The sequence below is a fragment of the Choloepus didactylus genome, chromosome 2 (assembly GCF_015220235.1).
Source record: "Choloepus didactylus isolate mChoDid1 chromosome 2, mChoDid1.pri, whole genome shotgun sequence".
Taxonomy (NCBI): domain Eukaryota; kingdom Metazoa; phylum Chordata; class Mammalia; order Pilosa; family Megalonychidae; genus Choloepus; species Choloepus didactylus.
Window position 1 is genome coordinate 109,121,327 of NC_051308.1, and position 15,249 is coordinate 109,136,575.

Consider the following 15,249-nt stretch of genomic DNA (forward strand, 5'->3'; position numbering starts at 1 on the left):
TGCGCTGAAGCTCGCGCTGCACGCGGTCAGGAGCGGCCACCCTATTGCGCAAGCGCCTGTGCCCTCCCGTTTCCATCATCGCGCTCTCTCTATCTAGCTTGCCCAGCCGTTCTTGCGTAGGGGGCGGGGATAAGAATATCAATTGGCTCGTTTTCTTGTCGGTTAATGAGCTACGTGCAGTGATTGGTGGCGGCCGGGAGGGTAGCGTGTTTAGGTGTCATCCTTGAGGAGGCAGCGTTTTCTGGGCTTTTGCTTGTTTCTCTCTCTCCAGAAGGTTCTGCGGGTTCCCCATCTGTGGGTACCCGACTTTGTATCACGCCGCCATGATGGGCCATCGTCCCGTGCTCGTGCTCAGTGAGTTCTGGGGAAGCCGGGGAAGGGTCCCCTTTTCGCTCCCTTATCTTTGCACTTTTCAGTGTTGCCCGCCGGTCCCGCCCTGGCTCGGCCACTGAGCTTCCCAGTCATCGTGCTCATGTAGGAAGTCCGATTTCTTCTCTTTTCCTTAACTCATTTCCCCCTCTTCACAAACGCGAACTGACGTTTTCCCTCGCCGAGCCTCTTATTTTTATTTGTATTCACATCAGGAGGCTCCTTGCTACTCCATCCCGTTCCTCACTCCCGGCCCCTGCAGCAGGATTTTCAGTGTGGTGTAGCTGAAGGAATAATGATTTTTTGGTTAAGCCTGGCTTAATATCCTTGGCCCATCCCTTAGTAGCGGTGTGTCCTCGGGCAAATTGTTTGTGTTGCCATCTGTATAATGGGGTTAGTAGTGTTTATTGTAGACTTATGAAGAAGTGCTCATAAAAGGGTCTGGCACATAGTGAGTGGTATTCTTGGACACTTTGAATTGATCCTTTTGAATTTTCATTCAGTGATTCCTGTTCCCTGAAGTAACCCTTCTTCCTTTATTGGTTTTTCCTCAGATGTAATCATTTTCTCTGAGGCAACTGCGTTGTCATCTTTACCACTAACCAACTGAGTTTTCCAAGTTTCTCTATTAGACTTGTTCTCTTTACCCTTTAGAAGTATCCTTAATCTCTTTCTGATTTATGAGCTGCACCTCCTTTGTCTTCCCCTAGTGTGTTTTCATTCTGTGTGTAACTTCTGTACTCCATCTAAGATACTTGTCTAGCCGTTTCCATCTTCAGTGTACAGAATGTTGTTCAGATTTTTTTTTTTTTAATCCATTTTCTCTCTACCTAGGAAATAACTTTTTAGGAAAATTTTTTCAAAATTTTACTTAGTCCTGGAAAAGTCATTTTCTTTTTGATAGGTTATAGGTCCATGCAGGTTTTTAGTTACTACTGCCTGAGATAGGAATGTAAACCTTGAAGATTTGCAGGTGTTTAGATTTGATGGGACTGGATTGAAAGATTTATAGATTTAAATTGTAGGAGAATATGTAATTTGGAGAGGGGGGGGAATAGCATCATGATGCTTATAGCCACTGCTTTGTTTTATCTCCATTGAGAGGGTCCTGGGGTGAAGGGTGCATCTGTGAAGTCCTTTTACAGTCTGTAGAAATCCTTGCTTTAAATACATGAATGTTTGGTTAGAGGGAAAGTAATGACCGGGATTCCATAGTTGAAGTGTTATGGGGTTATTAGTATATCAGTAATCAAAGTAAATAAAGAGGTAAATAGCCGTAAGTGTGTAGGTTTATTTTTTAACAGCTTTTAAAGATACAATTGATATACAAGAAGCTGTGCATAGTTTGATAAGTTTTGACCTATGTGTGTATCTGTGAAACCTATATATTTTTATTTTCAAAGGTTGGGTAATAAACAGCATCTGTACAATGGGGCAATCATGAGCTGTTGCCTTTTGTTTTTATCTCTCAGGCCAGAACACAAAGCGTGAATCTGGAAGAAAAGTTCAGTCTGGAAACATCAATGCCGCCAAGGTACCATATCTTTTTAAACTGTGTTCTGGTTTGCTAATGCTGCTGGAATGCAAAATACCAGAGATGGATTGGCTTCTATAAATGGGGTTTATTTGGTTACAAAGGTACAGTCTTAAGGCCATAAAGCGTCCAAGGTAAAGCATCAACACAGGGTGTACCTTCACTGAAGGATGGCCAGTGGTGTCCGAGAAACCTCTGTTAGCTGGGAAGGCATGTGGCTGGCATCTGCTTCCAGGTTGTGTTTCAAAAGGCATTCCTCAAAATGTCAGTGTCAGCTTCCAAAGGCCGTCTTCAAAATGTGTCTCAGCTGCAGCTAACCATGGGCTCCTTCTGTCTGAGCTTTAATAGGGCTCCAGTTAACTAATCAAGGCCCATGCTGAATGGGCGGGGCCACACCTCCATGTAAGTGATCTAATCAGAGTTATCACCTAGAGTTGGGCAGGTCACATCTCTATGGAAACAACCTAATCCAAAGTTTCCAACTTAATCAACACTAGTCTGCCCCAACAAGATTGCATTTAAGAATATGGCTTTTTCTAAGGGAAATAATATACCAACTGGTACAAGTGGAATTTAAAGTTTGTCTCTAGCTGCCTTCTTTAGTATTTCCGTATTTCTTCATAGTGATAAATTCCCTGTGCATTTGGACTTTTAAGTGTGCAATTAGAGGAAAAATTGATTTCCCTGTTTTTGGGACATTGCCCTGATGAGATGGGGAGGGAAAGAGGCCTTCCCCTCTGAGTTAGGCCTAATACATAAACCTGCGTGTTATTCTATTGCTGTGTGTTATTTTAAAATATTCTATTTGTGCTTGTCTCCCATATAGACTAAGTTACATGAGGGTAAGGAAGGACAGTGTATTAGTTCCTTTTTTGTATTCTAGGGCCCACTGTAGGTCCTGGATACATATTCACTAAATGTCTTTTGAAAGAAAGATTAAAGTGACCCTAGGCCAGATTTAAGGTGGTATGAAAGTCACTGTCATGCAAAGAAATACCGATAGATCTAGGACACCTTCCCCTTTTTTCTTGTGAAGTCATTTCTTTCTGCATCCACTCTGAAAGCAATAGGATGGCAGTGGAGGGGAACAAGAGCTAGCCACATGGCACGCTATGTCTATAGTGGTTGCCAACCCTACTTTAGAGGTATCATTATTAAAATTAAAACAGCGGCTATGCGTGTTGTTTGTGCCCTTTTACCCTACCACTCTGTCCTCTGATTTGTGCTTACATGTTTTTTTTGTTTTTTTATGTTGTTTCTCCATTAGACTATCGCAGATATCATCCGAACATGCTTAGGACCCAAGTCCATGATGAAGGTAGGCTTGTCTCTTATTGAAGCTTTCAGACTACAGATATTCCCGTTCTGATTTCTGGAATGCTCAAATATAACTTTTGCTTCTGTCTTAGATGCTTTTGGATCCAATGGGAGGCATTGTGATGACCAATGATGGCAATGCCATTCTTCGTGAGGTATGACTTTTCATTTTCCTTTCTAACCGTTTTATAAATAATAAGATTTATAAAGATGTTTGTATTAGGTGGTGCTGCGTCCAGTAAATAAGCTTAAAGATACCGTTCTGTTCTTTAGGAACTTTAATAGTAGAGTTGGCATGGTGCGTTTTTTCCCAAAAAAGTAAGAGACTTGGGAAGGTGAAATTACTCTTTTTTATCTTTCAAGGTGTGGTAAGGAAATAAAGGGAAAGGGAGTAAGCATAGAGCAAGAAGCTCAAAAGTTAGGGCCAAGCAGAATAGGTTAGAGGTCTTTAAGTAGTGTTGATTAAGTGGCAGTCTACTCTTTTCTTTTCTTTTATTTCCAGATTCAAGTCCAGCATCCAGCAGCCAAATCCATGATTGAAATTAGCCGGACCCAGGATGAAGAGGTTGGAGATGGGACCACATCAGTAATTATTCTTGGTAAGGGAAGTATAAGAGTTTGATAAGGAAAATAAGGTGGAAATGTGGAGATTTTTGCTAGAAATAAATATGTCATATTTTAAGAAGGAAATTCTGTTACCAATCCACTAATTAAAAATATTTAAACAACTTGTTGATAATTTTCTATGTATTCTCCCTCTCTTAGTTTCCTAGGGCTGCCGTAACAAACTTCCACAAACTGGGTGACTTAAAATAACAGAAATTTATTGTCTCACAGTTCTGGATGCTAGAAATTCGAAATCAAGATGTCAGCAGGGCCATGTTTCTTCTGAAGTCTGTAGGAAAGAATCTGTTTCATGCCTCTCTCCTAGCTTCTGGCAGTGGCTTGCTGGCATTCTCTGCCTTAAGTTGTCATGTTGCGTTTCCCCCTATGTCTGTCTGTGTCCAAATTTCCTTTTCTTACAAGTATATCAGTCATTGAATTAGTATACCATCCTACTCCAGTATGACCTCATTTTAACTTGCCTAATTCCATCTGTAATGACCCTATTTCCAAATAAGGTCACATTCTGAAGTACTGGGGATTAAACTTCAACATATCTTTTTGGGGGACAGAATTCAATCCATAATGCTCCACAGTTGAGTACAAAGTACTTTTCATAATATAGGATGTGCTGTGCAAATCTGGTTGAATAAAATGCAAGTTTCTAGTTTTAAAGACTAATGTTTCCCCTTTCCTACAGGATTATTTTCTTCTGAAAACTTTGCATATTGCTTTTATTGAAAAATTATTTGTTCTGTTCTGTAAGTTTCAAGTTGATGGTGAAATGTTTGTAATAGAAGCATTCATTTTGAAAATTTATAATTGTAGCAACACAGTGTTAGGAAATGAGAAAAAGAACTATTTTAAATTAAGGTGTGCCAATTTGCAGTCCTTACAAAAAAATTATTATAATAAGATTATTTGGCTGGAAATTTGGTTGAGAGTCACCACCAACTAATCACATCTTTAGATACAGTTCTTTTGAGGCTTGAGAATTATATGTGGCTATTCTTTTTGTTTGTGGTAGAAGTGGTTTAGATATCACACAGAATTTTCTAATAAAGTTAGATGGTTGAATCTCCTTTTGATATTAGGTAAGTATCCATGAATCTAGGCGTCTTAGATGTAGGCAGCTTATAAAAAAATAAAAACTTGGATTCTCTAAAGCCATCTTTTTTCTATATTACTGTTTGACTTCATTAACAGGACGTATCCTTTTCTAACGTACCTTACTCAAGTATCGGGTAAAAATATTCATTAATCAACTTTCTTTTAATATACATGGTGTTTATTAAAGGATCGGAATAAAGTATTGAATGCAAAGATTTGAGCACATGCTAAAGAGTATACATGTGAACTTTGGCACATTTGTTATCGATTTAAGGTTATTATCAGTGGGCAGGTAGTACAAGCAATTTGTGCAAAAAATTTGTTTCTCTTTTTAAACTTTTAGAACAAGCCTTTTTTGTGTGTATATGTATGTATGAATTATTTTGTGTATGTGTGTAAATATATATGTATTAATTAGAAAGCAAAGACACATTTTTAAAGAAGGGGACATTTTTATCAATAATCCCTCATCCAGAGGGTAAATATTTGTAGATACTCTATAAGGTGTAAGGTTTTGTATTTTGTTTTTGTTTTAATTACCAGCAGTTTGACTGCATTCCTAGGCATTAGAGTAATAATAAATCAGTTTTATCTTCATGTATTTTTCTTACTATTTTAGAGTCTTTGGAAATTTTTCCTTTTTTTAAAAACTAGTAACAAATATTTAGATAGAATGATCAAGAGAATATGTAAACCCTAGGATCAATCTTTGATCATTTAAAATAAGCCATATGAGGGTTTTTTGCTTGTTTGTTTTTGTGAATTGGCTTGTAGGAAGTGTAAAATAAAGAGATACAGTGACTGAATGACATCTTTTGGGAGAATCTGTTTTATAATAGGAATGGTATTTTTAGAAGCATAGTGAGGTTGCTTTGATATCCAGGCACTTTTAAAAATGTAACCATTGTGTTTGTATTTTCAGCTGGGGAGATGCTGTCTGTTGCTGAGCACTTCTTGGAGCAGCAGATGCACCCAACGGTAGTGATCAGTGCTTACCGCAAGGCATTGGATGATATGATCAGCACCCTTAAGAAAATCAGGTATTAGAGAGGCCAGAAACAGATAGTCAAATGTGGGAGGCCCAGAAGACTGATCTGTTCTTATGTGGTACAAAAATGCCAGGCAGATCACACACTTAGTGGTTTGTACCCTGCTATCAGTTTGTGAGAAGAAACAGAGGAGAGCAAAATGAGGAGGAATATCAGAGAAATAAACGTTTTAGAAAATACCAAGGCATATAAACACAATGACTATGAAAGGAACTAGGATTAATTCTTCAAAATATTTTGGTTTTACACGCTATTTTCAAGTTTCTGTGTTGGGGGCAGCTATGGGAAATGTGTAGTATGTAAAATATGCCCACCTTGCCCACCTTCTAAGATTTTAGATTCTAGTGGGGGGACCAAGGAATTAGATAACTATAAGTACTTAGGATTTAATGTTACAATATCCTGCTGTCCTGCATAATTGTAGCCAATTCAGTACTCTGACAAAGTGCTGTGGAAGATGGTAGCCAGCAGTTTTCCATTATAAAATCAAAATGACAGGGACTGCAAATGCTCTTTGAATCTCATCTAGTAATGGAAGAACTTGCTGTTAGTCCATAGTTGCTGAGTGCTGATAGGGCAATGAAAGGAATATAGAAATGCATGCTTTCTAGCTTTCAGATTATTAAATTATGCCATTATGTGGAGTTAGAAAAAGGAGTGTTTTTTGTTTTATTTTGTTTTTATTGTGGTAACATGTATACACTTAAAATTTCCCATTTTAACCATCTTCAGACATAGAATTCAGTAGTATTAATTGTATTCATTCAGTGTTGGGCTACTATTACCACCATCCATAACCAAAACTTTTCCATCATCCCAAATGGAAACTAAACCCATTTAGCATTGACTCTCCATTTCCTCCTACCCCCCGGGAATCCTGTAATCAACTTTCTGATTTGAAATTTGCCTATTCTATTTATTTCATATAAGTGAAGTCATACCTTATCTGTAAAAGGAATATTTTTGATAAAAATTTTTGCTTAGGAAAAAAAAACTGTAATGTTCTAGTTTTTTATGTGGTTGGGTCATTAGGTACATAAGTATTTAATAATTCGGTGAGCTTTGTGTTGTGCTGCTTGCTATTAAAAAAATAGAAAATGTACAGTAATATATCTGTCTAGACCTCTTAAGGTATAAAGTGTTTGATGTAAATCATTTTTATGAAATAAACTGCAAGAATGTGGAGATGCCCACGGGTGTTTTCTCAAATATCACCTTCTTCATGAAGCCCTTCCTAAATCATGAACCCCACTGTGGCAGACCCTGTGCTCCATCCCTGCACTGTCACCATCTAACTGACTATATATTGTACTTACTTTACCATCATCTCCACTCCCACCCCAAACATAAGTCCTGTGAGGGCAGGACCTTGACTTAATCTTTTCTCCGGTGTCTAGGACCTGGCACATAGTGGGTGTTCAATATGTGTTTGCTGGTGGGATGATAGAAAGCTGGAAAGTAGACAGGGGCCAGATTATAACAGTGGATGGGTCCTGCTCTTAGCTGGGCTTTAGGGTGACAGAAGAGGGACAGTCAACCAGAGAGAAGGTGATACACTTGGCTGGGCCACGCAGGGGAATGGACTGCAGAAGGGATAGGAGTCCACTGTCATCCAACTATCCCTCCCTGCCCTTGCACCCAGCAAGTTTCAGGATTCCATCCTGTAGAAATAAAAGCATCAGTATGAAGGCTTGATATACCAGGATGTTTATTGCAGTGTTGTTTGAGTTAGAGAAAAAACAAAACAAAACTGGAAACAACCTGAATTTCTGACACTGAGAGACTAGTTCAATAAATAATACACTCATTCTAAGGACTAATATACACAATTAAAAATAAGTTATATATATATAAACATCTAGAAAGATGTTTATGATAAATTACTAAGTGAAAAGAGTATGTTACTGAATATATAAAGTATAATCAAGTGTTTGGTGGGGGTGGGGGGGGGCGGGATGTAGAGATTCCCAGAGGTTTTATTGAATGTATAGAGCTGAACTAATAGAAGGTTTTTCTTTTTATCAAGCAGTAAGTACTTCCTTAGAACACTATCATTTATCTTAGATAATAGTTTTGAAGCTCTTGCCTCTTCCCTAAAATCTGTTATTCAGCAGCTATTTACTGATTGCATATTATGTGCCCTACATTGTTATAGAAGGGATTTTAGCAATAAAATGCTAATAGGTGAAAATCTGGGCTAGTTGTTATCTGAGATTCATATTTTCACCCAACTTCATTTTGTGGTTCTACATAGTATTGCCATGCAGAAATTTATAATCTTATAAAGACTAAACCAACATAACAGCAATAAACATTAAGTGGCACTATTATGTGGCTAGATAGAATAGAATCAGGCATTCAAAGTGGATAGTACAGATTGATGATTGTCAAGAGCTCTCAGAATTGGCTAGTTATGTGATAAGGTTTCATAGACGAAATGTGTCTTGACCCAAGCCTTAAAAGTTAAAGACAGTGGAGTAGGGAATGGGGAATTAATGCTGAACTAGTACAAAGTTTCTCTTTGGGGTGTGGAAAAGTTTTAGTAACAGATAGTGGTGATGGTAGCGCAACATTATGAATGTAATCAACACTGTGAACTGTATATTTGAATGTGTCAAAAGAGGAAATTTTAGGTTGTATGTATGTTACAAGAATAAAAAAATTTTTAAAAACAACTGTATAACACAGTGAACCCTAATGTAAACTATGGATTGTAATTAATAGTAAAATTACAATAATATTGTTTTATCAGTTGTAGCAAAGGTAGTCCACTAATTCAAAGTGTTAATGAAGGAAATTGTGTGTTTAGGGTTGGGGGTATATGGGAATTTTGTACTTTCTGCAAGATTTTTCTGTAACTACAGCTTCTCTAATTGAAAAATAAATACAGTAAAGAGGTTTTTTTTGGTTGATGTTGAAGTAGAAGGTAAAGAACAAATTATTTTAGTGTAAGCTCTTTAAGTGTAGAGAGTTGTCAGACATGGGAACAAATTAGTGAGGGATTTGAGACTCGTGCCAGGGATGGGTTAGTTGTAATCTTGGTGAAAGGCAGAAGAGTGGACAAGATTACTTCTTAATGTCCCTTTTAGTTTTCAACAAAGGAACAGATTTCCCTAGTTCTGCCTCTTGGCCCACTATTATAATCATTGAGATGTAAATGAAGGACTGCTTTAAATATCCAAGGTGTCTGCTGAACCTGCTATCTATTTCTTTTCTCTAGTTCCCCTGTTGACATCAGTAACCGTGATATGATGCTAAACATCATCAATAGTTCCATTACTACCAAAGCAATCAGTCGGTGGTCCTCTCTGGCTTGCAACATTGCCCTGGATGCTGTCAAGACTGTACAGTTTGAGGAGAATGGTCGAAAGGAGATTGACATCAAGAAATATGCCAAGGTGGAAAAGGTAAACACTTTATCCAATGTGTACTTTAGGGACAAACTGTTTCCTAGCATGAATCGTCCCACTTGAGAAAATAGGTTTGAATCAGAGCAAAATATCTTCAGTTTGAACTAGGAATAAGAACCATACTTGATGCCTGGAAAATGATAACCTAAAGAGGATACCAAGGAGGAATTCCTGGAATAATTTTGTAACCTTCAGTTGTCCTTACATGTGGTTTATAAGGGTTAGGGAAAGGATTATAGCTGTCTATGTATTTATTCATTTGCATACATACCTGTCATTTGGCTATAAACTTAACAAGGACTCTAACCTGTGCGACTGACTTAGATCACTAAATCTTAGGAGAAAGGTCTTTTACAAGCCCTAGAAAGCTATCTCCATCTCTACTAATTTGTCAAAAATAAAAAAAAATAGCAGTAGTAGCTTACAGCCAGTAAATGGAGCCCCAAGCCTAAAGTTCTGTGGTAATATCTTTAAGGAATTAGAAGTTAATTTCTGTGGGTCTCTGCTGACCTTCAAGTTGGGTATCATGGTCTAAGTATTAATGTATTTCCTAGAGGAAGAAAAAAATGTGATTGCAACCCTGTTTGTGTTTTTGAGGTTTGTGGAATAAAGATAAAGAAACCTGGAATATTGGTCATTTGGGAAAGATGAACATGGCAGAAGGGAGTTGGGAAATTGTCTCTGCTTGTTGTAGATTAAAGTGGGTCTTCGTTTGCTCAGGTACCTGGGGGAATCATTGAAGACTCCTGTGTCTTACGTGGAGTCATGATTAATAAGGATGTGACCCATCCACGAATGCGACGTTATATCACAAACCCTCGCATTGTGCTATTGGATTCTTCTCTGGAATACAAGAAAGGAGAAAGCCAGGTAAAGTACCTAACCTTATTCCTTAAAGTTGACCTTAAGAATCTGACCGCTAATTCGGACAGGAAAATAAAGGTATGTTTATTACATGCCTACTCTTTGCCAGTTACTGTCCTTTACATAGATTATCTCTGATTCTTACCACAATCCTTTAAAATAGTGAATATTGACCCCATTTTACAGATGGAGGCTCTGAAGCTCAGAGAAGTTAGGTTATTTGCCTGAGGAACACAGCTAATACTGGCCAAGTCAGGATTTGTTTGTTTAGTTTCAGTTCCACTCTCCCTAATGCCAAGAGTACGTTGGGTAGGAGTTAATTTAGCTTTGAAGTGCTAAAGGAGAATTTCCAGAATAAGACCCAGAATTAACCATATATACTGGCAGGAGAGAGATAAAGAACTGGATGGCCAGAGACCTTTCTAGGTCAGGTTGTACAAATTGGCTTGTGGCTTTGAGTTCCAGTTGCTTTATCATGAAATGAAGGAATTAGGCTGGATGATAGCTAGAGCTAAACTGGCTTAGAGAGGTGTGAGGGCACAGCTTTAATGTTATTCTAACTCATACTTTCTTGGATTTGTGAGAGGGCTGGGTGGAGGGAACATAGTAGTTTGGGTGGCCCTGGAGACCTTCATTAGTCCAGAGATTTTTAAATCAGAGCAACTTTACTCTACCACACAGACTGACATTGAGATCACACGAGAGGAGGACTTCACCCGAATTCTCCAAATGGAAGAAGAGTACATTCAGCAACTTTGCGAGGATATTATCCAATTGAAGCCTGACGTAGTCATCACAGAAAAGGGCATTTCAGGTAGGACTTTATTCATTTTTCCAGTCCGCCTTTGAGGTAGAAGAGGGTAGGTGATATCCCCTCCCTCCATATTGGCGTAGATCGAACATAATAAATATGTGATGGTTAGAGTACATTCAGGATGAAACCAGGCCAGAACTACTGGGTTCTGGCTTCCAGTGTAACACGTCTACTCTTGGGTTTGCAGATTTAGCTCAGCACTACCTCATGCGGGCCAATATCACAGCCATCCGCAGAGTCCGGAAGACAGACAATAATCGCATTGCTAGGTGAGTAGGACAGGTAGAAGTAACATTCTTCCTTCCTGTGCATTTCCATTGTTGTAGTTGTGTAATGCAGTCGTTAACATTGTTATCTGAAGAGGTTTAATATAGGATACAATTGGGAATCAGTTATAGTTGGAAATAACCTGGGTTTAGCTCTCTGCCCTTGTCAGAAATCCTCTAGTTCAACAATTATCCACTGCATTACCCTCTTCTATATTGCTCCTATCCCATAATGCACAACTTATGCTTAGACAACTGATCGCTTCCTTGGTAGGTGTCTGTTACATTTCTAAGTAACTCCTTATCAGGGAGTTTTTGTGTTTTTTTTAAATGCCATCATGATGATTCTGAATGATCTCTAGAGTTTATCTCTCTTGATGAGGTTTCCAGAGTAGTCTGTCTTAATGGTGCAGAATGTAGCAGAACCATCAGTTTCCTTGATTTGGACCCTCAGTTGCTTTAGATTGTATATGGTACTTCTGTGGTACTTCTGCATTGATATCTGTGCTCAGATACCATCCTTTTTTTTTTTTGGCAGTTATTTTATAATTTTATTTGATAATCAGCGGTTAGTTTTCATCCACATTGACTGTCTGTAGGTTTTGAAAGTGGTGACAGGTAACCAGTATATAGAGCTTGTTTGGGGAATCTTCATCCTCATTATGTTTTCTGGACAACCGTACACGGATACGATATGGGACATTCCTTATCCGTTTGGCCTGGACAGCCTTGTTGAGCCTTGTGTCAGTGAGCACATCTGGCATTCCCATCTCCCTTATGGCAAACTTCGAGATCTCTTTGAGTGCCCAAGGGGCACGTTTCTTGAAGCCCACTCTATGGATTGAATGCACTTGTGAATGTTGATGGTGTACTCTCTGGTCACCACCTTGCTGATGGCAGAATGGCCCTTCTTCTCACCACCCTTCTTTGTGGGAGCCGTTCTGCCTAGACCAGGTCGGAAAAAAGGACCATCCATTTTTAATGCTTTCTTTATAAAAAGGAAGATAAATCTACCAAATACCATATAATGTATCAATCCAAATTAAATTTTATACCTCTGCTTGCTCTGAAGTAGATCTGTGCATGCATACATACACATAGTTGACTTTACATGCCCATGAGTTGGGGGAATGAATAACAAATAAGAAATTGGTCTAAATTCATTAAAACAGGGTTAAACATAAACTTATGTACTTAACCTTCCTCTTTACTGGACCTGACCCTTGCATCTTCTTTTGTACAGCCCTGTTAACTGGCCTTGAGACCTAACTGAAGAGTACAGGATGGGTTATATCTAGAAATGACTGTATGTGATATGTAACATGTTGCATTAGGTACATACACTTCTATTAATAAAACTGTATTGGTTTAAGGAAACTTTGCCTATATATGTTTGAAAATCTTTTTTACCAGGAAGCCAAGACTTCTCAAGTGATACAGAAATGTTTCTAGCAACCCACTTTGGCTCTTACTCTAGCCACAGATCCCAGAGACTAGGGAGATGGGTAAAAATATCTGAAATCATCTGGTTCTCCCTTTCTCTCCTCTCAATTCCCTACCCATAGAGCCTGTGGGGCCCGGATAGTGAGCCGACCAGAGGAACTAAGAGAAGATGATGTTGGGACGGGAGCAGGCCTGTTGGAAATCAAGAAAATTGGAGATGAGTACTTTACATTCATCACTGAGTGCAAAGACCCCAAGGCCTGCACCATTCTTCTCCGGGGAGCCAGCAAAGAGATTCTCTCAGTGAGTCAGCCTTCTACTTCGTGAGAGTTTCCCAGAGGGTGTAAAAACATCCTGTTGCCCATTTATAGCTATTTAAGTTGAATCTGTAGCTACAGGTACCTTTCCTGTTTCCTTATTTTTCAGGTTGAACTTACAAATTTTATTTTCCCCTTTGCAAGGTTAGGTAACTTGCCCAAAGGTACACAGTAAATAGAAGAGTTTCCACTAGACCATGCAGCCTCTTAAAGGACACAACTGGGAGAGGATGCTGTAGGATAATGGATGAAAGCCTAACTTCACAGTTGGAGTGACACCTCCTCTACTGCTCCCCGCCCTCTTGTAGTCATGAGTTACACACTTTGCCCTGCCCTGCCCAATAGAGATTCCAGGGACCTTTCTTAGTCTCCCTCCTTGGTGGTTTACTAACCCTGACAGTAAGGAAGTCGTTTGGTGCCTCTGGTTTGTCACTGAGTCATCAAGTTTTGACTTCATACTGTCTGTTTGCTTCTCAAAGGAAGTAGAACGTAACCTCCAGGATGCCATGCAAGTGTGCCGCAACGTTCTCCTGGACCCTCAGCTAGTACCAGGAGGTGGGGCCTCTGAAATGGCTGTGGCCCATGCCTTGACAGAAAAATCCAAGACCATGACTGGTGTGGAGCAATGGCCATACAGGGCTGTTGCTCAGGCCTTAGAGGTCATTCCTCGTACCCTTATCCAGAACTGTGGGGCCAGTACCATCCGTCTACTTACCTCTCTTAGGGTGAGTTCCTCTCCATGCTGTTCTTTTTTAGTGGAATCAGAAAAGCTGTCTATGCTGTGTTTGGTCTAAGGGGATGTTTCTCATCTTATAACTTGTTCCCTTAAAATATCTGCCCTTTCCTAATTTTTGACTTGTTTGCCATTGTGGCCATTTCCCCTTAACTCCCCACTTTACCAATCCCATCATTTTTGGTTTAGTTTTTTCCTTAATGTTCCCTGCCAGCTTGCTTGTTCCCGGTATTTTCTCTCCTTAACTACTTCTGTTTGTTCCAACCGCAGGCCAGGCACACTCAGGAGAACTGTGAGACCTGGGGTGTAAATGGTGATACTGGTACTTTGGTGGACATGAAAGAACTGGGCATCTGGGAGCCATTGGCTGTGAAGCTGCAAACATATAAGACAGCAGTAGAGGTGAGGCACCTTAAGGCATATGCCTTGCTATTTATTTCCTCCTTTGCCAGTACTGGACATGGCCAGAAATCAGTGTGTCTGGAACAGTCTTGAAGGGATGCGTATAGAGTACAGAGTATTCCTCAAAACTAAGAGCATTCCTTCCCAAAGATCTCCCAAGGAATTCCATTCCCCTTCTTTTTAGCCCATACAAAAAGCAAGGTAGCATCACACAAGCCTTGCTTAGGGAGAACTGCATTTTACATTCACGACTCTAGTAAGGTAGCTTTCAGATAAAATGGTAATCCTGTGGGAGAAGTTAGGTGATATGTATGAAAGAAAACAAATGTTTTTCTTTCTCTGCTGATCTCTCTGGGGCTGTGGTTATTTCCTAGACGGCAGTCCTGCTGCTGCGGATTGATGACATCGTCTCAGGCCACAAAAAGAAGGGTGATGACCAGAGTCGGCAAGGGGGTGGTCCCGATGCTGGCCAGGAGTGAGCGGTGGTCACCAGCGGATTCTTCCCCTTCCCTGAGCCACTTTGTCAGGGCCACTGTGGACGTCTTTGTTTGGAGGGGATCAGGTTGAGGGGCAGCCCCCCGTGCCTTTCTGTCCCAGCTCAGTTTGCAAAAGGCACTGACATGTAATTCTTCTCTATTGTAAGCTTTCCATTTAGTTGCTTCCGATGATTAAATCTAAGTCATTTGAGACAGTCGTTATGTGTTTTGTTTTTCAACCTTGGTTCATATCTCTACCTCCTGACAAAGAGGGAGGAGGCAGAAAACCTTACTGGGAAGGAAGGGAGATGGGAATTAGGTCATTGGGTCTTTATTTGCTTTCTTGAAGGGCTATTATTCAAGCTTCTCAGTGTCTTGGTTGGGAAGATCCTTTTGGAGTTAAAAGGATGATACTGTAAACCTTAAGAACCACCATTTTGCATGTACTGCCCCCAAAGAACAAGAAGGACCTGTCTAAATCATGGGAGTTCCTCAACTCTGGTTATATGTAGAGCAACACCCAGTACTTGCTAGGGAGGGTT

General features: G+C 39.6%; 1 protein-coding gene and 1 pseudogene across 1 annotated transcript; one reads left to right on the top strand and one right to left on the bottom strand.

Annotated features, from left to right (window-relative positions):
* The first annotated feature begins 200 nt into the window (after positions 1 to 200).
* On the top strand, positions 201 to 14,925 carry CCT3 (chaperonin containing TCP1 subunit 3). Its single transcript, XM_037825738.1, has 14 exons — positions 201 to 354; positions 1,842 to 1,903; positions 3,171 to 3,221; positions 3,313 to 3,375; positions 3,723 to 3,819; positions 5,856 to 5,973; positions 9,203 to 9,389; positions 10,113 to 10,262; positions 10,938 to 11,070; positions 11,258 to 11,339; positions 12,902 to 13,082; positions 13,576 to 13,821; positions 14,100 to 14,231; positions 14,606 to 14,925. Exons 1-14 carry the CDS (start codon positions 324 to 326, stop codon positions 14,708 to 14,710), a joined length of 1,638 nt encoding a protein of 545 aa, XP_037681666.1. The 5' UTR covers positions 201 to 323; the 3' UTR covers positions 14,711 to 14,925.
* Positions 11,906 to 12,312, bottom strand: LOC119528134 (annotated as a pseudogene).
* Positions 14,926 to 15,249: the final 324 nt, after the last annotated feature.

Bases quoted from the DNA above. Each gene is read 5' to 3' on its own strand.
- CCT3 (XM_037825738.1), top strand. From the start codon at position 324: ATGATGGGCCATCGTCCCGTGCTCGTGCTCA. The intron at 3,376-3,722 runs GTATGACTTTTC...TTTTATTTCCAG, and splicing joins GCAATGCCATTCTTCGTGAG to ATTCAAGTCCAGCATCCAGC. The intron at 3,820-5,855 runs GTAAGGGAAGTA...TTGTATTTTCAG, and splicing joins CACATCAGTAATTATTCTTG to CTGGGGAGATGCTGTCTGTT.